This window comes from Falco biarmicus, chromosome Z, assembly GCF_023638135.1.
Source record: "Falco biarmicus isolate bFalBia1 chromosome Z, bFalBia1.pri, whole genome shotgun sequence".
Lineage (NCBI taxonomy): Eukaryota > Metazoa > Chordata > Aves > Falconiformes > Falconidae > Falco > Falco biarmicus.
The window spans coordinates 8047-30656 of NC_079311.1; the positions used below are offsets into that span (position 1 = coordinate 8047).

The following is a 22610-nucleotide window of genomic DNA, read 5'->3' on the forward strand; positions in this document are numbered from 1 at the left end:
GGGAAGCCCAGGAACTCCGTGGCGTGAGCAAAGGCCCCAGCTCGTGGATTTCCCCTGAAGCCCAGCTGGCCCTGAGAGGCCACTTTCAAGCTGGCTTGCGCCTGGTACAGAAGCCCACAGGGATGCCAGCAGGAGCCAGCCCAAGGCATTCTCTGCTTCCAACTGCCACCCCCAAGGCCCTGAGCCCTCCTATGACCTGCCTGCCTTCCTTCCACTGTTCCCTCATGCTTCTCTCGGAGCAGGCAGAGCTTCAGCCCTTTGCGGTGACCCTTTGTGCCCGACTTGGCAGCCTGCCTCCTTCGGCAGGTGCCGGCTCTGGAAGTCCTTGCCTCGCACAGGAGACTGCAGTGCACTGGCGCATGGTTAGCCATGCCAACGGAAACACTTTATTGCAAGAAGGCAGCCTGCTGAGTTCTGCCGTTGTGAGCAGCGCGGGCAGGACAGAGCAGGCCTTTGTCACTGAGGCTGCCTTTCATCAGCAGGGATTGCCCCAGCAGGAAACGGTCGTCGTGCGCTGCAGCCTGCCCTGCATGCTCCTCACGGTGCTGCTCCAAGCTATTTCGCCCTTAGGTACTGCAGGAGCTCCTGCAGCCGAGTAAAGAAGTCCAGCAGCTTCTGGACTGGAAACGGGCAGGGTGGAAACCGGCTCGATTCTGTTGGCCTTGGCCTTGGCCTTGGCCTTGGCCTCTGAACGGGGGTGTAGGTGAAGACTGGCTGTGGCCTTGCAGTAGTGGTTACTGCTGGGCGCAGGCCCATCTGCGCCAGGATCCAGTCGTAGAAGTGCTGGGTGGAGGTGTAGACTCCGGGCTTCCTTGCTCTCGCACAGCCCGTCCCCCAGCTGGTCACGCCAACAAGCCAGAAGTAGTCGGCGCTCTTGTCTTGGCACACGAGAGGCCCACCGCTGTCCCCCTGCAGCACAGGAGAGAGGACGAAGGGGTTGTTGGGTGGCCACCGTCAGCCCGGTGGCTGGCTCCTTCTCTCTCACGGCACCTGCCAGAGCTGCATTCAGTGGCCAGCACAAGCTCTGTAGAAGCTTGCCTGGCAGGGGGCGGTGGGCCTGTAAGGCAGGGCTCGCTCTCACCGCTCTTCACGGTGGTGGTGAAGGTGTGTCAGACGGCTGGGATGGTGGAGCTGTGGGCTGCCAAGGGCACCGCGTGGGCCTTCTGGGCAGCGTGCCAAGCCTCTGGGACAAGGCGGGCAGGCCCTGGGCAAGGGCCTGCCCATGGGGAAGGGCGGGTAAGGCCCTCAGCGGTGGGGACCCAGCCATGGGAGTGTGAGTGGCCAGCAAAAGGCCGTGATGGCGCACGTTTGGGCGGTTGTGGCGGGGCTGCCTGTGCTGCCGGGGCTTGGCTTGTAGCACGCTCCTACCTGGCAGGTGTCGATGCCGCCCTGCGGATAGCCAGCACACATGTTGTGGGTGTGGATGGCCCCCCTGTACCAGCCGCTGCTGTTACAGACCCTGGCATCAATGAGGTGGACCTGGGCCTCCTGCAGCACGTATGCCGATCCTCCAGCTGTGAAGAGCACAGAAAGGAATGAACACCCAGCCGCTGATTGCCAGTTCTCCTCCCGCGTCTGGCTGAAGCGCTCCCCCGGGGCTCGGCTTTGCATGCCGACAGGCGCTGGACCGCTCTTGCCTTTCTGCCTTGCTCTGGGTCAATGGCTCCGGCCCCTCTCTGGAAGAGAGAGGCATATGCCCCCACAGCCTGACACTGGCTTTCGCCTCTGCCGTCAGGAAGCGCATCCTCCTTCCCCAAGCTGGCCAAGCTGGCACTGGCACCGCCACTGCGTTTGGGCCACTCACCTCTTGCTTTCCTGGCACCCCAGCCACTGACGTAGCAGGCTGTCAGCTCTGAGACTCTCAGCGAGGCGTCGGGCACACAGGCAAGCTGTACGTAGCTGTTGCACTGGACAGGCTGGTCCAGCTCCAGCAAGGCAATGTCGTTGCTCTGCGTGACGTTCCAGTAGTGCTGGTGAACCAGCAGCCGCCTGACGGCGCGCACCTGAGCCTCAGGGCCCAGCTGAGTCAGCTGGGTGGCACCGAGCACCACGCGCAAGACGGTGATGTCCCTGGAAGGCAGATGGAGAGAGGGCTCAGAGGGAGCGCAGCCACGTGCTGCAGCAGCCCGGCACTTGCCCTGCCTTCTGCTCGACGAGGGAGAGAGGCAAGCAGCGCTAGGGAGGCTGCGACTGCCCTCGCGTGCCTTGGGCTCAAGCAGCGTTGAGCGGCAGGCTGCTGGGAAGCAGTGGCACGAGCCCAGCCTTCTCCTGAGCAGCCTCTCGGCGGGGCTCCGGAGTGCCCAGGCACTGGGCGTCCTGCAGGGCAAGGGGACGGCAGTAGCACGTGCCGCTGCGCTCAGGGCACCTGCTAGTGTTGTGGGGCTAGCCCCGAGCCCTGGTCCTCCTTACCTGACCTCGATGAAGCAGTGGGCTGCTGTGAGGACCCACTGTGGGCTGATGAGGGAGCCCCCGCAGCAGATGTGCGCCGTGCCTCCTTCCACGAGAGCCTGGATGCTGACGATCCAGGGCCAGGCCCCCGGCAGGGCATCTGTGCCACCCACGACGCGCGACATGCCGTAGTGCAAAGCCATGGGACGAAGCCCGCAGCTCCCTCTGTAACCAGAAACTCCTTACTGTGCTGCTGGGTGGCTTGCGCCGTTGCGGCTGAAGGCCAGCCGTCTTCCCTCCCCACAAGGCATGGCCAGACGGGCCGAGGAAACCCGTGGGGCCAAAACCCGCTCCCCTCGCCCCGCTTTCTGCTTCAGCCCGCAGACCAGTTGTGCCGGCGGCCTGGCTGCTGTCAAGGCACTGAGCCTCCCACATGGCTTTCAGGAACCTGGGGGGTGGCCACGGGGGACAAGCAGGCCCCCTCCAGTGAAGCCCACAAGGCTTGCCCAACTCCCTCCCAGAGCCTCGGGCCACTTACCCACAGCTGTCCCATGTGCCGTGCACAGGACAGCACACGGCCAGCAGGACAACGAGGAGACGCAGAAAATCCATCGCTGCCAGCGACATGTGGCAGCTGCAAGGACGAGGGCTTGTCGCCACCAGTACGGCTGCCGACGGACTGCCCGCAGGATTCCCGTTGCCCGGGGTTCCCTTGGACGTGGGACTGATGTCACAGAGTGCCTGGTTCCGGGTGCTGGGCGTGGTGGTGTCGGGGGGGGTGGGGGTGGGGCAGGGGGGGTGGGGCGGGGGGGTGAGGGTAGGGAGGGGAGGCAATAGGAGGGGTTCCAAGCAGGAGTGGAGGCAGAAGCTGGGATCACTTTGCCTTTGCAGTCTATGAAATCTGCTGGTTTGATGGTACGAACTTGTTACTGAATTGATCGTAAAAATCCCCAAAAGATATTTAGAGTGGACTGGAGGTGTTCCACATGTTGTGATAGCCCCTGTACAACAATTTTGCGCTGAATGGGCGCTGTCAGACTCTACTGCCCTTCAAGTGGCTCTTGGCAATTTTCAAGGGCAAGTTCAGTACCATCATCCACCTCATCCACTTTGGGCAATGACTGTAGATCTAACTTTGCAGCCACGGCAACTGAGTTGGAGACCACCAATCAAAGGTGATACGGTATTTACAGATGGGTCTGGAAAAGTGGGAAAAGCCGCAGTGGCTTGGAAAAAAATGGGCAATGGCCTTCCCAAATTGTGCATCAGGAAGGATCATCGCAAGTCATGGCGTTGCGGGCTGCGGCCTTGGCATTTCTTTATTTCCCAGGCCCTGTTAATCTCATTACTGATTCAGCCTGTGTGGCAGCCCTCCTTTCCCAGTTGGAGCTGGCTGTCCATGGCCGTATCACCCATCCTAAGCTTTTTGGCAATTTTGACTGTAGTTCGGGAAGGGATTTGGAAACGCCGTTCTCCATTCTATGTTATGCATGTTACGGCCACACTTCCCTACGCGGTTCTGCAATCGATGGCAATGCTGGAGTTGATGCTCCAGGTTCTGTGGCTCTGTCGGTGCCTGTTCCTGAGGCCCACCTGCAGGTTGTGTTAGCCCACCAATTTTATCATCAGAATTGGCGATTCTTGTACCAACAGTCTGGCCAAAAGAGTCTCTCTCAGGCTGCTGCACGCAGCATTGTTGCAGCCTGTCCAGCCTGTCCAAACGGTATCCCCGTGTCCCGTTTTGGAGTTAATGGCAGAGGCCTTCAAGCTTTCCAACGCTGGTGTTACAACAGATGTAACTCATTACAATGCCGGTGGGGGATCCCCAGCAATTTGGTATTCCCCATTCCCCTGCGGGCCAAGCCATCGTTGAATGCATGAATGATACTCTTAAACGCCTGCTTGAAAAACAGAAAAGGGGAATGAGGGGAATGACCCAGAGGCACGTTCCGAGAAAGCATGCTATATTTTGAACTTTTTGAACTTTTTGAAAATCTCTGTCGACCGTGCGGTGCCTCCCATTGTACGATATTTTGTGTCAACTGGTGACAAGCAGCAAAAGCACCAAGGTGTCTTAGTACGCGGGAAAGACCCTCATACCAGGCATTGGTCAGGACCGCATGGATTGTTAACTTGGGGGAGAGGTGATGCTTGTGTTTCTACAGATGGAGGTCCGCGATGGGATACCTGCTCGCTGTGTGCGGCCTGAGCTTAGCGTGCCGGACCGTGGGAGCGCTGCTGCCGCCAGTCAACCCAACAACTGATGTGTGGGTCTCCTTAGCACAGCAACTGAACACATCCTGGCTTGGTGTGCCCTTCCTGACTTGCAAACAAGTGAATGTATGTGGGGAATGAAGAATCTTACTGAAAGCCTTGATATCGGGGATAAGGGATTACCTCTGTATGATGTTAATGCAAAAGAAGCTGATATTGTTTGCGCTTTGAATGTCGATAGTTGTCTTTATGTAGATGCTAACGTAGTAGGAGGCTACGATGGGACCATGACACCCACATAAATCAACACGTGAACATGTTGATAAGCATAATGCGCTTAAACGCAATATAGCTTTGGATGAAGCAGGTAATGATGTAGTTGATTTATGGAACTGACGGGAACGTATTGCAGTGGTTCTTCTCTTCTCCGGAGTAACAGCAGGGAAAGCATTCAAGAGTTAAATCACCTTGTTTGTTAGGCAGTTAAGAACGTGAGTCAAATTGGCCGCTATTACATACAAAACAGAGCAAGTATTGGCTTTTTGTTGTTGGCTCAAGGACATGGCTGTGAGGATTTTGATGGTACATGCTGCGTGGATTTTAGGCGCCCCATTGCAGCAACATGTTATCAAAACCTGAGAAAATGTCAGCCTTTTTGGCATCCATTCACTCAATTGGCAGTATCGTTTGTTTGCTATTGCCTTGGTTGCCGTCATGTTTGCAAGGGCCCTGCAGAACATGGAAAACCCGGTACTAGCTGTTCAAAAAAAAAAAAAAAGGGGGGGGGGGGAGGGGGAGGGGGAGGGGGCCCCCGGTAATTGTAGAATCGTACGGAACAGAGACAGTGGGATAATGTGAGGTTGTGGCCTTGCTTTGGCCATGTGCAGCTGAGATCCTGCAGCAAAGAGTTCATAACTTTGAGGGAGTATGAGAAGAAACTAGGATGCAACAGAAACAAAGGAGGAATGTGATCTCACCTCTAGAAGATAAGGAAACAGCATGAACAGTAGAGAGTAGCCTAGAGTGAAGAGCGCTAAGGAACGTGTTGTATGAATTTGACTGATCGCTCAAACTCTATTCATAAGCAGCTTGCAGAGTTGAGAAAAAACGTACAGGCCATCAAGGCTGAGAACGGGTTAACGGACTGGCTACAGGGTTTAGGAATTACTGGAGGGTTAAAAGACTTGTTTCTGCGCGGGTTAACGATGTTATTTGCCATTGTAATCTCTTTGGTGATAATGGGCTGCGTGTGGAATTGCTTTATGAGAATGATGAACAGATTGATAAAAGGGGTCTGGATCGCTCAAAAACAAAAAGGGGGATTTGTGGAGTGGCTGGAAGACAACGGACATATTATGAGCAGTGCAGACCACGTAACTTTGTTGGAATAGCAGGCCGAGCAGGCCGCAGCTGTAACAAGCTGCAGGTGTTGTGAAGGACATATGCAAGGCCAAGAGAGACAAAGAGACTGTGTACTCGCCAGAGAGATAAGAGAGCTGGACAGAAAGGTGAGGAAAAACCGGATGCCTGCACAAGGGGGGAGCAGCGTGTGGGCACCACACTGGGACCAGTCCTAGGGGAGGTGGAAGCGTGTGAACGAGTCGTTTTAACCGATCACCTTTTCCATACCAAAGCCTGCGTAGAGTGTGTATTTTTAGCTGGGGGTATAAATGGCTGTGAGTCTGTTAAGAGCATCTGTAGAGTATGAATTGCTGTGTATCCCTTAATAAAGTGGCACCAACTTGATCACACTGGTCGTATCAGTTGTGTCCGAGCCTTCTGCGTCAACAGGGTAGTGCCACTGGCTCTGCCATCACACCAGGCCAGTGGTGTGGGACACAGTAGAGGGAGCCCGGGGTAGAAGAGGCGCTGCATGACAGCGACAGCAGCGGGGCCTGTGCAGGCTGGTGCTCCCTTGGCAGAACATCTGCGCTCGCCCTGCGGTAGAGGACGGGGAAGAGAGAGAAGGCTGTTGCCCTGCAGTGCTCATGCACATGTGCAAGCCCACGTGTGCAGGTCCAACTTCTGTTAGTGAGGACTGGCAGGTTTCTTGGACAGGCACTGGGAAGGCAGTCAGGTGTCGGGTGGCCTGAGGGTCCTGACCTCTTCTTCCTCAGCCAAAGTGCCGCGAGTCCCAGAATCACACAATGGTCGTTGTTGGAGGGAACCTCTGGAGATTATCCAGTCCAACGCCCTGCAAAAGCAGGCTGTGCTAGAGCAGGTTGCACAAAATCCTGTGCAGGTGGTGCTGGAATGTCTCCAGAGGCCTCTCTGGGCAGCCGGTGCCAGTGATCTTAAGCTGGAGTGCTGTGCAAGGGTCCCTGTGCTGGTGGGGGGCAGTGCCTGGGCTAGCTGCAAGATCAAGGCACTGCAAAGGGGCAAGGAGATGATGAGCACAACAAGCCCATGCCACGCTCCCTGCCTCCCCACGTGACGGTGCCTGTGCCCAGGTCCCTGGTGGCTGTGGAGGCCACCTGGCACTGGGCACCCTTTCCCCTGGCTACCCGGAGGCTGCCTTAGGCTCTCTCTAGTCCACTCAGGCCCCCTTCTGAGGCCTTCGTTGCACCCCAGACCCCTCTGCAGAGCCTCAAGCCCTCAAAAAAAGCCCACCGGACGGGGGGCCTGGTCCCCTAGTCTCGACCATTCCACTCGAGTCCCCGCGGCACCCCTCCATAGGGGTCCTGGTATGGCCCAGGCCTCCGGTTGCTCCTCTAGCGTGGCCGCTACTACAGCCAGGAGGCAGCCAGGGAGGGGGGCAACTGCCGAGCAGCAGCAGCAGCAGCCTCTTTGCTCCCACTCAAAGCTCAAGGCGCTCCCTGCAGCCACTGCAGCCGTAGGCTTGGGCTTGGAAACATGGTGCAGCTGTGAAAGCAGAGCAGCCTGGGGAAGCCCAGGAACTCCGTGGCGTGAGCAAAGGCCCCAGCTCGTGGATTTCCCCTGAAGCCCAGCTGGCCCTGAGAGGCCACTTTCAAGCTGGCTTGCGCCTGGTACAGAAGCCCACAGGGATGCCAGCAGGAGCCAGCCCAAGGCATTCTCCGCTTCCAACTGCCACCCCCAAGGCCCTGAGCCCTCCTATGACCTGCCTGCCTTCCTTCCACTGTTCCCTCATGCTTCTCTCGGAGCAGGCAGAGCTTCAGCCCTTTGCGGTGACCCTTTGTGCCCGACTTGGCAGCCTGCCTCCTTCGGCAGGTGCCGGCTCTGGAAGTCCTTGCCTCGCACAGGAGACTGCAGTGCACTGGCGCATGGTTAGCCATGCCAACGGAAACACTTTATTGCAAGAAGGCAGCCTGCTGAGTTCTGCCGTTGTGAGCAGCGCGGGCAGGACAGAGCAGGCCTTTGTCACTGAGGCTGCCTTTCATCAGCAGGGATTGCCCCAGCAGGAAACGGTCGTCGTGCGCTGCAGCCTGCCCTGCATGCTGCTCACGGTGCTGCTCCAAGCTATTTCGCCCTTAGGTACTGCAGGAGCTCCTGCAGCCGAGTAAAGAAGTCCAGCAGCTTCTGGACTGGAAACGGGCAGGGTGGAAACCGGCTCGATTCTGTTGGCCTTGGCCTTGGCCTTGGCCTTGGCCTCTGAACGGGGGTGTAGGTGAAGACTGGCTGTGGCCTTGCAGTAGTGGTTACTGCTGGGCGCAGGCCCATCTGCGCCAGGATCCAGTCGTAGAAGTGCTGGGTGGAGGTGTAGACTCCGGGCTTCCTTGCTCTCGCACAGCCCGTCCCCCAGCTGGTCACGCCAACAAGCCAGAAGTAGTCGGCGCTCTTGTCTTGGCACACGAGAGGCCCACCGCTGTCCCCCTGCAGCACAGGAGAGAGGACGAAGGGGTTGTTGGGTGGCCACCGTCAGCCTGGTGGCTGGCTCCTTCTCTCTCACGGCACCTGCCAGAGCTGCATTCAGTGGCCAGCACAAGCTCTGTAGAAGCTTGCCTGGCAGGGGGCGGTGGGCCTGTAAGGCAGGGCTCGCTCTCACCGCTCTTCACGGTGGTGGTGAAGGTGTGTCAGACGGCTGGGATGGTGGAGCTGTGGGCTGCCAAGGGCACCGCGTGGGCCTTCTGGGCAGCGTGCCAAGCCTCTGGGACAAGGCGGGCAGGCCCTGGGCAAGGGCCTGCCCATGGGGAAGGGCGGGTAAGGCCCTCAGCGGTGGGGACCCAGCCATGGGAGTGTGAGTGGCCAGCAAAAGGCCGTGATGGCGCACGTTTGGGCGGTTGTGGCGGGGCTGCCTGTGCTGCCGGGGCTTGGCTTGTAGCACGCTCCTACCTGGCAGGTGTCGATGCCGCCCTGCGGATAGCCAGCACACATGTTGTGGGTGTGGATGGCCCCCCTGTACCAGCCGCTGCTGTTACAGACCCTGGCATCAATGAGGTGGACCTGGGCCTCCTGCAGCACGTATGCCGATCCTCCAGCTGTGAAGAGCACAGAAAGGAATGAACACCCAGCCGCTGATTGCCAGTTCTCCTCCCGCGTCTGGCTGAAGCGCTCCCCCGGGGCTCGGCTTTGCATGCCGACAGGCGCTGGACCGCTCTTGCCTTTCTGCCTTGCTCTGGGTCAATGGCTCCGGCCCCTCTCTGGAAGAGAGAGGCATATGCCCCCACAGCCTGACACTGGCTTTCGCCTCTGCCGTCAGGAAGCGCATCCTCCTTCCCCAAGCTGGCCAAGCTTGCACTGGCACCGCCACTGCGTTTGGGCCACTCACCTCTTGCTTTCCTGGCACCCCAGCCACTGACGTAGCAGGCTGTCAGCTCTGAGACTCTCAGCGAGGCGTCGGGCACACAGGCAAGCTGTACGTAGCTGTTGCACTGGACAGGCTGGTCCAGCTCCAGCAAGGCAATGTCGTTCCTCTGCGTGACGTTCCAGTAGTGCTGGTGAACCAGCAGCCGCCTGACGGCGCGCACCTGAGCCTCAGGGCCCAGCTGAGTCAGCTGGGTGGCACCGAGCACCACGCGCAAGATGGTGATGTCCCTGGAAGGCAGATGGAGAGAGGGCTCAGAGGGAGCGCAGCCACGTGCTGCAGCAGCCCGGCACTTGCCCTGCCTTCTGCTCGACGAGGGAGAGAGGCAAGCAGCGCTAGGGAGGCTGCGACTGCCCTCGCGTGCCTTGGGCTCAAGCAGCGTTGAGCGGGAGGCTGCTGGGAAGCAGTGGCACGAGCCCAGCCTTCTCCTGAGCAGCCTCTCGGCGGGGCTCCGGAGTGCCCAGGCACTGGGCGTCCTGCAGGGCAAGGGGACGGCAGTAGCACGTGCCGCTGCGCTCAGGGCACCTGCTAGTGTTGTGGGGCTAGCCCCGAGCCCTGGTCCTCCTTACCTGACCTCGATGAAGCAGTGGGCTGCTGTGAGGACCCACTGTGGGCTGATGAGGGAGCCCCCGCAGATGTGCGCCGTGCCTCCTTCCACGAGAGCCTGGATGCTGACGATCCAGGGCCAGGCCCCCGGCAGGGCATCTGTGCCACCCACGACGCGCGACATGCCGTAGTGCAAAGCCATGGGACGAAGCCCGCAGCTCCCTCTGTAACCAGAAACTCCTTACTGTGCTGCTGGGTGGCTTGCGCCGTTGCGGCTGAAGGCCAGCCGTCTTCCCTCCCCACAAGGCATGGCCAGACGGGCCGAGGAAACCCGTGGGGCCAAAACCCGCTCCCCTCGCCCCGCTTTCTGCTTCAGCCCGCAGACCAGTTGTGCCGGCGGCCTGGCTGCTGTCAAGGCACTGAGCCTCCCACATGGCTTTCAGGAACCTGGGGGGTGGCCACAGGGGACAAGCAGGCCCCCTCCAGTGAAGCCCACAAGGCTTGCCCAACTCCCTCCCAGAGCCTCGGGCCACTTACCCACAGCTGTCCCATGTGCCGTGCACAGGACAGCACACGGCCAGCAGGACAACGAGGAGACGCAGAAAATCCATCGCTGCCAGCGACATGTGGCAGCTGCAAGGACGAGGGCTTGTCGCCACCAGTACGGCTGCTGACGGACTGCCCGCAGGATTCCCGTTGCCCGGGGTTCCCTTGGACGTGGGACTGATGTCACAGAGTGCCTGGTTCCGGGTGCTGGGCGTGGTGGTGTCGGGGGGTGGGGGTGGGGCAGGGGGGGTGGGGCGGGGGGGTGAGGGTAGGGAGGGGAGGCAATAGGAGGGGTTCCAAGCAGGAGTGGAGGCAGAAGCTGGGATCACTTTGCCTTTGCAGTCTATGAAATCTGCTGGTTTGATGGTACGAACTTGTTACTGAATTGATCGTAAAAATCCCCAAAAGATATTTAGAGTGGACTGGAGGTGTTCCACATGTTGTGATAGCCCCTGTACAACAATTTTGCGCTGAATGGGCGCTGTCAGACTCTACTGCCCTTCAAGTGGCTCTTGGCAATTTTCAAGGGCAAGTTCAGTACCATCATCCACCTCATCCACTTTGGGCAATGACTGTAGATCTAACTTTGCAGCCACGGCAACTGAGTTGGAGACCACCAATCAAAGGTGATACGGTATTTACAGATGGGTCTGGAAAAGTGGGAAAAGCCGCAGTGGCTTGGAAAAAAATGGGCAATGGCCTTCCCAAATTGTGCATCAGGAAGGATCATCGCAAGTCATGGCGTTGCGGGCTGCGGCCTTGGCATTTCTTTATTTCCCAGGCCCTGTTAATCTCATTACTGATTCAGCCTGTGTGGCAGCCCTCCTTTCCCAGTTGGAGCTGGCTGTCCATGGCCGTATCACCCATCCTAAGCTTTTTAGCAATTTTGACTGTAGTTCGGGAAGGGATTTGGAAACGCCGTTCTCCATTCTATGTTATGCATGTTACGGCCACACTTCCCTACGCGGTTCTGCAATCGATGGCAATGCTGGAGTTGATGCTCCAGGTTCTGTGGCTCTGTCGGTGCCTGTTCCTGAGGCCCACCTGCAGGTCGTGTTAGCCCACCAATTTTATCATCAGAATTGGCGATTCTTGTACCAACAGTTTGGCCAAAAGAGTCTCTCTCAGGCTGCTGCACGCAGCATTGTTGCAGCCTGTCCAGCCTGTCCAAACGGTATCCCCATGTCCCGTTTTGGAGTTAATGGCAGAGGCCTTCAAGCTTTCCAACGCTGGTGTTACAACAGATGTAACTCATTACAATGCCGGTGGGGGATCCCCAGCAATTTGGTATTCCCCATTCCCCTGCGGGCCAAGCCATCGTTGAATGCATGAATGATACTCTTAAACGCCTGCTTGAAAAACAGAAAAGGGGAATGAGGGGAATGACCCAGAGGCACGTTCCGAGAAAGCATGCTATATTTTGAACTTTTTGAAAATCTCTGTCGACCGTGCGGTGCCTCCCATTGTACGATATTTTGTGTCAACTGGTGACAAGCAGCAAAAGCACCAAGGTGTCTTAGTACGCGGGAAAGACCCTCATACCAGGCATTGGTCAGGACCGCATGGATTGTTAACTTGGGGGAGAGGTGATGCTTGTGTTTCTACAGATGAAGGTCCGCGATGGGATACCTGCTCGCTGTGTGCGGCCTGAGCTTAGCGTGCCGGACCGTGGGAGCGCTGCTGCCGCCAGTCAACCCAACAACTGATGTGTGGGTCTCCTTAGCACAGCAACTGAACACATCCTGGCTTGGTGTGCCCTTCCTGACTTGCAAACAAGTGAATGTATGTGGGGAATGAAGAATCTTACTGAAAGCCTTGATATCGGGGACAAGGGATTACCTCTGTATGATGTTAATGCAAAAGAAGCTGATATTGTTTGCGCTTTGAATGTCGATAGTTGTCTTTATGTAGATGCTAACGTAGTAGGAGGCTACGATGGGACCATGACACCCACATAAATCAACACGTGAACATGTTGATAAGCATAATGCGCTTAAACGCAATATAGCTTTGGATGAAGCAGGTAATGATGTAGTTGATTTATGGAACTGACGGGAACGTATTGCAGTGGTTCTTCTCTTCTCCGGAGTAACAGCAGGGAAAGCATTCAAGAGTTAAATCACCTTGTTTGTTAGGCAGTTAAGAACGTGAGTCAAATTGGCCGCTATTACATACAAAACAGAGCAAGTATTGGCTTTTTGTTGTTGGCTCAAGGACATGGCTGTGAGGATTTTGATGGTACATGCTGCGCGGATTTTAGGCGCCCCATTGCAGCAACATGTTATCAAAACCTGAGAAAATGTCAGCCTTTTTGGCATCCATTCACTCAATTGGCAGTATCGTTTGTTTGCTATTGCCTTGGTTGCCGTCATGTTTGCAAGGGCCCTGCAGAACATGGAAAACCCGGTACTAGCTGTTCAAAAAAAAAAAAAAGGGGGGGGAGGGGGAGGGGGAGGGGGAGGGGGCCCCCGGTAATTGTAGAATCGTACGGAACAGAGACAGTGGGATAATGTGAGGTTGTGGCCTTGCTTTGGCCATGTGCAGCTGAGATCCTGCAGCAAAGAGTTCATAACTTTGAGGGAGTATGAGAAGAAACTAGGATGCAACAGAAACAAAGGAGGAATGTGATCTCACCTCTAGAAGATAAGGAAACAGCATGAACAGTAGAGAGTAGCCTAGAGTGAAGAGCGCTAAGGAACGTGTTGTATGAATTTGACTGATCGCTCAAACTCTATTCATAAGCAGCTTGCAGAGTTGAGAAAAAACGTACAGGCCATCAAGGCTGAGAACGGGTTAACGGACTGGCTACAGGGTTTAGGAATTACTGGAGGGTTAAAAGACTTGTTTCTGCGCGGGTTAACGATGTTATTTGCCATTGTAATCTCTTTGGTGATAATGGGCTGCGTGTGGAATTGCTTTATGAGAATGATGAACAGATTGATAAAAGGGGTCTGGATCGCTCAAAAACAAAAAGGGGGATTTGTGGAGTGGCTGGAAGACAACGGACATATTATGAGCAGTGCAGACCACGTAACTTTGTTGGAATAGCAGGCCGAGCAGGCCGCAGCTGTAACAAGCTGCAGGTGTTGTGAAGGACATATGCAAGGCCAAGAGAGACAAAGAGACTGTGTACTCGCCAGAGAGATAAGAGAGCTGGACAGAAAGGTGAGGAAAAACCGGATGCCTGCACAAGGGGGGAGCAGCGTGTGGGCACCACACTGGGACCAATCCTAGGGGAGGTGGAAGCGTGTGAACGAGTCGTTTTAACCGATCGCCTTTTCCATACCAAAGCCTGCGTAGAGTGTGTATTTTTAGCTGGGGGTATAAATGGCTGTGAGTCTGTTAAGAGCATCTGTAGAGTATGAATTGCTGTGTATCCCTTAATAAAGTGGCACCAACTTGATCACATTGGTCGTATCAGTTGTGTCCGAGCCTTCTGCGTCAACAGGGTAGTGCCACTGGCTCTGCCATCACACCAGGCCAGTGGTGTGGGACACAGTAGAGGGAGCCCGGGGTAGAAGAGGCGCTGCATGACAGCGACAGCAGCGGGGCCTGTGCAGGCTGGTGCTCCCTTGGCAGAACATCTGCGCTCGCCCTGCGGTAGAGGACGGGGAAGAGAGAGAAGGCTGTTGCCCTGCAGTGCTCATGCACATGTGCAAGCCCACGTGTGCAGGTCCAACTTCTGTTAGTGAGGACTGGCAGGTTTCTTGGACAGGCACTGGGAAGGCAGTCAGGTGTCGGGTGGCCTGAGGGTCCTGACCTCTTCTTCCTCAGCCAAAGTGCCGCGAGTCCCAGAATCACACAATGGTCGTTGTTGGAGGGAACCTCTGGAGATTATCCAGTCCAACGCCCTGCAAAAGCAGGCTGTGCTAGAGCAGGTTGCACAAAATCCTGTGCAGGTGGTGCTGGAATGTCTCCAGAGGCCTCTCTGGGCAGCCGGTGCCAGTGATCTTAAGCTGGAGTGCTGTGCAAGGGTCCCTGTGCTGGTGGGGGGCAGTGCCTGGGCTAGCTGCAAGATCAAGGCACTGCAAAGGGGCAAGGAGATGATGAGCACAACAAGCCCATGCCACGCTCCCTGCCTCCCCACGTGACGGTGCCTGTGCCCAGGTCCCTGGTGGCTGTGGAGGCCACCTGGCACTGGGCACCCTTTCCCCTGGCTACCCGGAGGCTGCCTTAGGCTCTCTCTAGTCCACTCAGGCCCCCTTCTGAGGCCTTCGTTGCACCCCAGACCCCTCTGCAGAGCCTCAAGCCCTCAAAAAAAGCCCACCGGACGGGGGGCCTGGTCCCCTAGTCTCGACCATTCCACTCGAGTCCCCGCGGCACCCCTCCATAGGGGTCTGGTATGCCCCAGGCCTCCGGTTGCTCCTCTAGCGTGGCCGCTACTACAGCCAGGAGGCAGCCAGGGAGGGGGGCAACTGCCGAGCAGCAGCAGCAGCAGCCTCTTTGCTCCCACTCAAAGCTCAAGGCGCTCCCTGCAGCCACTGCAGCCGTAGGCTTGGGCTTGGAAACATGGTGCAGCTGTGAAAGCAGAGCAGCCTGGGGAAGCCCAGGAACTCCGTGGCGTGAGCAAAGGCCCCAGCTCGTGGATTTCCCCTGAAGCCCAGCTGGCCCTGAGAGGCCACTTTCAAGCTGGCTTGCGCCTCGTACAGAAGCCCACAGGGATGCCAGCAGGAGCCAGCCCAAGGCATTCTCTGCTTCCAACTGCCACCCCCAAGGCCCTGAGCCCTCCTATGACCTGCCTGCCTTCCTTCCACTGTTCCCTCATGCTTCTCTCGGAGCAGGCAGAGCTTCAGCCCTTTGCGGTGACCCTTTGTGCCCGACTTGGCAGCCTGCCTCCTTCGGCAGGTGCCGGCTCTGGAAGTCCTTGCCTCGCACAGGAGACTGCAGTGCACTGGCGCATGGTTAGCCATGCCAACGGAAACACTTTATTGCAAGAAGGCAGCCTGCTGAGTTCTGCCGTTGTGAGCAGCGCGGGCAGGACAGAGCAGGCCTTTGTCACTGAGGCTGCCTTTCATCAGCAGGGATTGCCCCAGCAGGAAACGGTCGTCGTGCGCTGCAGCCTGCCCTGCATGCTGCTCACGGTGCTGCTCCAAGCTATTTCGCCCTTAGGTACTGCAGGAGCTCCTGCAGCCGAGTAAAGAAGTCCAGCAGCTTCTGGACTGGAAACGGGCAGGGTGGAAACCGGCTCGATTCTGTTGGCCTTGGCCTTGGCCTTGGCCTCTGAACGGGGGTGTAGGTGAAGACTGGCTGTGGCCTTGCAGTAGTGGTTACTGCTGGGCGCAGGCCCATCTGCGCCAGGATCCAGTCGTAGAAGTGCTGGGTGGAGGTGTAGACTCCGGGCTTCCTTGCTCTCGCACAGCCCGTCCCCCAGCTGGTCACGCCAACAAGCCAGAAGTAGTCGGCGCTCTTGTCTTGGCACACGAGAGGCCCACCGCTGTCCCCCTACAGCACAGGAGAGAGGACGAAGGGGTTGTTGGGTGGCCACCGTCAGCCCGGTGGCTGGCTCCTTCTCTCTCACGGCACCTGCCAGAGCTGCATTCAGTGGCCAGCCAAGCTCTGTAGAAGCTTGCCTGGCAGGGGGCGGTGGGCCTGTAAGGCAGGGCTCGCTCTCACCGCTCTTCACGGTGGTGGTGAAGGTGTGTCAGACGGCTGGGATGGTGGAGCTGTGGGCTGCCAAGGGCACCGCGTGGGCCTTCTGGGCAGCGTGCCAAGCCTCTGGGACAAGGCGGGCAGGCCCTGGGCAAGGGCCTGCCCATGGGGAAGGGCGGGTAAGGCCCTCAGCGGTGGGGACCCAGCCATGGGAGTGTGAGTGGCCAGCAAAAGGCCGTGATGGCGCACGTTTGGGCGGTTGTGGCGGGGCTGCCTGTGCTGCCGGGGCTTGGCTTGTAGCACGCTCCTACCTGGCAGGTGTCGATGCCGCCCTGCGGATAGCCAGCACACATGTTGTGGGTGTGGATGGCCCCCCTGTACCAGCCGCTGCTGTTACAGACCCTGGCATCAATGAGGTGGACCTGGGCCTCCTGCAGCACGTATGCCGATCCTCCAGCTGTGAAGAGCACAGAAAGGAATGAACACCCAGCCGCTGATTGCCAGTTCTCCTCCCGCGTCTGGCTGAAGCGCTCCCCCGGGGCTCGGCTTTGCATGCCGACAGGCGCTGGACCGCTCTTGCCTTTCTGCCTTGCTCTGGGTCAATGGCTCCGGCCCCTCTCTGGAAGAGAGAGGCATATGCCCCCACAGCCTGACACTGGCTTTCGCCTCTGCCGTCAGGAAGCGCGTCCTCCTTCCCCAAGCTGGCCAAGCTTGCACTGGCACCGCCACTGCGTTTGGGCCACTCACCTCTTGCTTTCCTGGCACCCCAGCCACTGACGTAGCAGGCTGTCAGCTCTGAGACTCTCAGCGAGGCGTCGGGCACACAGGCAAGCTGTACGTAGCTGTTGCACTGGACAGGCTGGTCCAGCTCCAGCAAGGCAATGTCGTTCCTCTGCGTGACGTTCCAGTAGTGCTGGTGAACCAGCAGCCGCCTGACGGCGCGCACCTGAGCCTCAGGGCCCAGCTGAGTCAGCTGGGTGGCACCGAGCACCACGCGCAAGACGGTGATGTCCCTGGAAGGCAGATGGAGAGAGGGCTCAGAGGGAGCGCAGCCACGTGCTGCAGCAGCCCGGCACTTGCCCTGCCTTCTGCTCGACGAGGGAGAGAGGCAAGCAGCGCTAGGGAGGCTGCGACTGCCCTCGCGTGCCTTGGGCTCAAGCAGCGTCGAGCGGGAGGCTGCTGGGAAGCAGTGGCACGAGCCCAGCCTTCTCCTGAGCAGCCTCTCGGCGGGGCTCCGGAGTGCCCAGGCACTGGGCGTCCTGCAGGGCAAGGGGACGGCAGTAGCACGTGCCGCTGCGCTCAGGGCACCTGCTAGTGTTGTGGGGCTAGCCCCGAGCCCTGGTCCTCCTTACCTGACCTCGATGAAGCAGTGGGCTGCTGTGAGGACCCACTGTGGGCTGATGAGGGAGCCCCCGCAGATGTGCGCCGTGCCTCCTTCCACGAGAGCCTGGATGCTGACGATCCAGGGCCAGGCCCCCGGCAGGGCATCTGTGCCACCCACGACGCGCGACATGCCGTAGTGCAAAGCCATGGGACGAAGCCCGCAGCTCCCTCTGTAACCAGAAACTCCTTACTGTGCTGCTGGGTGGCTTGCGCCGTTGCGGCTGAAGGCCAGCCGTCTTCCCTCCCCACAAGGCATGGCCAGACGGGCCGAGGAAACCCGTGGGGCCAAAACCCGCTCCCCTCGCCCCGCTTTCTGCTTCAGCCCGCAGACCAGTTGTGCCGGCGGCCTGGCTGCTGTCAAGGCACTGAGCCTCCCACATGGCTTTCAGGAACCTGGGGGGTGGCCACGGGGGACAAGCAGGCCCCCTCCAGTGAAGCCCACAAGGCTTGCCCAACTCCCTCCCAGAGCCTCGGGCCACTTACCCACAGCTGTCCCATGTGCCGTGCACAGGACAGCACACGGCCAGCAGGACAACGAGGAGACGCAGAAAATCCATCGCTGCCAGCGACATGTGGCAGCTGCAAGGACGAGGGCTTGTCGCCACCAGTACGGCTGCCGACGGACTGCCCGCAGGATTCCCGTTGCCCGGGGTTCCCTTGGACGTGGGACTGATGTCACAGAGTGCCTGGTTCCGGGTGCTGGGCGTGGTGGTGTCGGGGGGGTGGGGGGGTGGGGCAGGGGGGGTGGGGCGGGGGGGTGAGGGTAGGGAGGGGAGGCAATAGGAGGGGTTCCAAGCAGGAGTGGAGGCAGAAGCTGGGATCACTTTGCCTTTGCAGTCTATGAAATCTGCTGGTTTGATGGTACGAACTTGTTACTGAATTGATCGTAAAAATCCCCAAAAGATATTTAGAGTGGACTGGAGGTGTTCCACATGTTGTGATAGCCCCTGTACAACAATTTTGCGCTGAATGGGCGCTGTCAGACTCTACTGCCCTTCAAGTGGCTCTTGGCAATTTTCAAGGGCAAGTTCAGTACCATCATCCACCTCATCCACTTTGGGCAATGACTGTAGATCTAACTTTGCAGCCACGGCAACTGAGTTGGAGACCACCAATCAAAGGTGATACGGTATTTACAGATGGGTCTGGAAAAGTGGGAAAAGCCGCAGTGGCTTGGAAAAAAATGGGCAATGGCCTTCCCAAATTGTGCATCAGGAAGGATCATCGCAAGTCATGGCGTTGCGGGCTGCGGCCTTGGCATTTCTTTATTTCCCAGGCCCTGTTAATCTCATTACTGATTCAGCCTGTGTGGCAGCCCTCCTTTCCCAGTTGGAGCTGGCTGTCCATGGCCGTATCACCCATCCTAAGCTTTTTGGCAATTTTGACTGTAGTTCGGGAAGGGATTTGGAAACGCCGTTCTCCATTCTATGTTATGCATGTTACGGCCACACTTCCCTACGCGGTTCTGCAATCGATGGCAATGCTGGAGTTGATGCTCCAGGTTCTGTGGCTCTGTCGGTGCCTGTTCCTGAGGCCCACCTGCAGGTCGTGTTAGCCCACCAATTTTATCATCAGAATTGGCGATTCTTGTACCAACAGTTTGGTCAAAAGAGTCTCTCTCAGGCTGCTGCACGCAGCATTGTTGCAGCCTGTCCAGCCTGTCCAAACGGTATCCCCGTGCCCCGTTTTGGAGTTAATGGCAGAGGCCTTCAAGCTTTCCAACGCTGGTGTTACAACAGATGTAACTCATTACAATGCCGGTGGGGGATCCCCAGCAATTTGGTATTCCCCATTCCCCTGCGGGCCAAGCCATCGTTGAATGCATGAATGATACTCTTAAACGCCTGCTTGAAAAACAGAAAAGGGGAATGAGGGGAATGACCCAGAGGCACGTTCCGAGAAAGCATGCTATATTTTGAACTTTTTGAAAATCTCTGTCGACCGTGCGGTGCCTCCCATTGTACGATATTTTGTGTCAACTGGTGACAAGCAGCAAAAGCACCAAGGTGTCTTAGTACATGGGAAAGACCCTCATACCAGGCATTGGTCAGGACCGCATGGATTGTTAACTTGGGGGAGAGGTGATGCTTGTGTTTCTACAGATGAAGGTCCGCGATGGGATACCTGCTCGCTGTGTGCGGCCTGAGCTTAGCGTGCCGGACCGTGGGAGCGCTGCTGCCGCCAGTCAACCCAACAACTGATGTGTGGGTCTCCTTAGCACAGCAACTGAACACATCCTGGCTTGGTGTGCCCTTCCTGACTTGCAAACAAGTGAATGTATGTGGGGAATGAAGAATCTTACTGAAAGCCTTGATATCGGGGACAAGGGATTACCTCTGTATGATGTTAATGCAAAAGAAGCTGATATTGTTTGCGCTTTGAATGTCGATAGTTGTCTTTATGTAGATGCTAACGTAGTAGGAGGCTACGATGGGACCATGACACCCACATAAATCAACACGTGAACATGTTGATAAGCATAATGCGCTTAAACGCAATATAGCTTTGGATGAAGCAGGTAATGATGTAGTTGATTTATGGAACTGACGGGAACGTATTGCAGTGGTTCTTCTCTTCTCCGGAGTAACAGCAGGGAAAGCATTCAAGAGTTAAATCACCTTGTTTGTTAAGGCAGTTAAGAACGTGAGTCAAATTGGCCGCTATTACATACAAAACAGAGCAAGTATTGGCTTTTTGTTGTTGGCTCAAGGACATGGCTGTGAGGATTTTGATGGTACATGCTGCGCGGATTTTAGGCGCCCCATTGCAGCAACATGTTATCAAAACCTGAGAAAATGTCAGCCTTTTTGGCATCCATTCACTCAATTGGCAGTATCGTTTGTTTGCTATTGCCTTGGTTGCCGTCATGTTTGCAAGGGCCCTGCAGAACATGGAAAACCCGGTACTAGCTGTTCAAAAAAAAAAAAAAAGGGGGGGGGGGGAGGGGGGAGGGGGGAGGGGGAGGGGGGCCCCGGTAATTGTAGAATCGTACGGAACAGAGACAGTGGGATAATGTGAGGTTGTGGCCTTGCTTTGGCGATGTGCAGCTGAGATCCTGCAGCAAAGAGTTCATAACTTTGAGGGAGTATGAGAAGAAACTAGGATGCAACAGAAACAAAGGAGGAATGTGATCTCACCTCTAGAAGATAAGGAAACAGCATGAACAGTAGAGAGTAGCCTAGAGTGAAGAGCGCTAAGGAACGTGTTGTATGAATTTGACTGATCGCTCAAACTCTATTCATAAGCAGCTTGCAGAGTTGAGAAAAAACGTACAGGCCATCAAGGCTGAGAACGGGTTAACGGACTGGCTACAGGGTTTAGGAATTACTGGAGGGTTAAAAGACTTGTTTCTGCGCGGGTTAACGATGTTATTTGCCATTGTAATCTCTTTGGTGATAATGGGCTGCGTGTGGAATTGCTTTATGAGAATGATGAACAGATTGATAAAAGGGGTCTGGATCGCTCAAAAACAAAAAGGGGGATTTGTGGAGTGGCTGGAAGACAACGGACATATTATGAGCAGTGCAGACCACGTAACTTTGTTGGAATAGCAGGCCGAGCAGGCCGCAGCTGTAACAAGCTGCAGGTGTTGTGAAGGACATATGCAAGGCCAAGAGAGACAAAGAGACTGTGTACTCGCCAGAGAGATAAGAGAGCTGGACAGAAAGGTGAGGAAAAACCGGATGCCTGCACAAGGGGGGAGCAGCGTGTGGGCACCACACTGGGACCAATCCTAGGGGAGGTGGAAGCGTGTGAACGAGTCGTTTTAACCGATCGCCTTTTCCATACCAAAGCCTGCGTAGAGTGTGTATTTTTAGCTGGGGGTATAAATGGCTGTGAGTCTGTTAAGAGCATCTGTAGAGTATGAATTGCTGTGTATCCCTTAATAAAGTGGCACCAACTTGATCACATTGGTCGTATCAGTTGTGTCCGAGCCTTCTGCGTCAACAGGGTAGTGCCACTGGCTCTGCCATCACACCAGGCCAGTGGTGTGGGACACAGTAGAGGGAGCCCGGGGTAGAAGAGGCGCTGCATGACAGCGACAGCAGCGGGGCCTGTGCAGGCTGGTGCTCCCTTGGCAGAACATCTGCGCTCGCCCTGCGGTAGAGGACGGGGAAGAGAGAGAAGGCTGTTGCCCTGCAGTGCTCATGCACATGTGCAAGCCCACGTGTGCAGGTCCAACTTCTGTTAGTGAGGACTGGCAGGTTTCTTGGACAGGCACTGGGAAGGCAGTCAGGTGTCGGGTGGCCTGAGGGTCCTGACCTCTTCTTCCTCAGCCAAAGTGCCGCGAGTCCCAGAATCACACAATGGTCGTTGTTGGAGGGAACCTCTGGAGATTATCCAGTCCAACGCCCTGCAAAAGCCGGCTGTGCTAGAGCAGGTTGCACAAAATCCTGTGCAGGTGGTGCTGGAATGTCTCCAGAGGCCTCTCTGGGCAGCCGGTGCCAGTGATCTTAAGCTGGAGTGCTGTGCAAGGGTCCCTGTGCTGGTGGGGGGCAGTGCCTGGGCTAGCTGCAAGATCAAGGCACTGCAAAGGGGCAAGGAGATGATGAGCACAACAAGCCCATGCCACGCTCCCTGCCTCCCCACGTGACGGTGCCTGTGCCCAGGTCCCTGGTGGCTGTGGAGGCCACCTGGCACTGGGCACCCTTTCCCCTGGCTACCCGGAGGCTGCCTTAGGCTCTCTCTAGTCCACTCAGGCCCCCTTCTGAGGCCTTCGTTGCACCCCAGACCCCTCTGCAGAGCCTCAAGCCCTCAAAAAAAGCCCACCGGACGGGGGGCCTGGTCCCCTAGTCTCGACCATTCCACTCGAGTCCCCGCGGCACCCCTCCATAGGGGTCTGGTATGCCCCAGGCCTCCGGTTGCTCCTCTAGCATGGCCGCTACTACAGCCAGGAGGCAGCCAGGGAGGGGGGCAACTGCCGAGCAGCAGCAGCAGCAGCCTCTTTGCTCCCACTCAAAGCTCAAGGCGCTCCCTGCAGCCACTGCAGCCGTAGGCTTGGGCTTGGAAACATGGTGCAGCTGTGAAAGCAGAGCAGCCTGGGGAAGCCCAGGAACTCCGTGGCGTGAGCAAAGGCCCCAGCTCGTGGATTTCCCCTGAAGCCCAGCTGGCCCTGAGAGGCCACTTTCAAGCTGGCTTGCGCCTGGTACAGAAGCCCACAGGGATGCCAGCAGGAGCCAGCCCAAGGCATTCTCTGCTTCCAACTGCCACCCCCAAGGCC

At 57.2% G+C, this 22610-nt stretch overlaps 3 protein-coding genes across 3 annotated transcripts; all 3 read right to left on the reverse strand.

Moving 5' to 3' along the window:
* Nucleotides 1-555: 555 nt before the first annotated feature.
* Nucleotides 556-2573, reverse strand: LOC130142655 (acrosin-like). Its single transcript, XM_056324961.1, has 4 exons — nt 2410-2573; nt 1805-2070; nt 1369-1514; nt 556-909 (listed from the first exon to the last, which is right to left on the reverse strand). The coding sequence occupies exons 1-4, from the start codon at nt 2571-2573 to the stop codon at nt 556-558; spliced, it is 930 nt and encodes a 309-aa protein (XP_056180936.1).
* A 5467-nt stretch (nt 2574-8040) lies between these two features.
* On the reverse strand, nt 8041-13293 carry LOC130142656 (acrosin-like). Its single transcript, XM_056324962.1, has 5 exons — nt 13188-13293; nt 9895-10093; nt 9272-9555; nt 8854-8993; nt 8041-8394 (listed from the first exon to the last, which is right to left on the reverse strand). The coding sequence occupies exons 1-5, from the start codon at nt 13291-13293 to the stop codon at nt 8041-8043; spliced, it is 1083 nt and encodes a 360-aa protein (XP_056180937.1).
* Nucleotides 13294-15511: 2218 nt separating this feature from the next.
* LOC130142658 (acrosin-like) lies at nt 15512-22266 on the reverse strand. The gene is made up of 5 exons (XM_056324967.1): nt 22191-22266; nt 17359-17557; nt 16736-17019; nt 16318-16457; nt 15512-15859 (listed from the first exon to the last, which is right to left on the reverse strand). Exons 1-5 carry the CDS (start codon nt 22264-22266, stop codon nt 15512-15514), a joined length of 1047 nt encoding a protein of 348 aa, XP_056180942.1.
* Between the last annotated feature and the right edge of the window lie 344 nt (nt 22267-22610).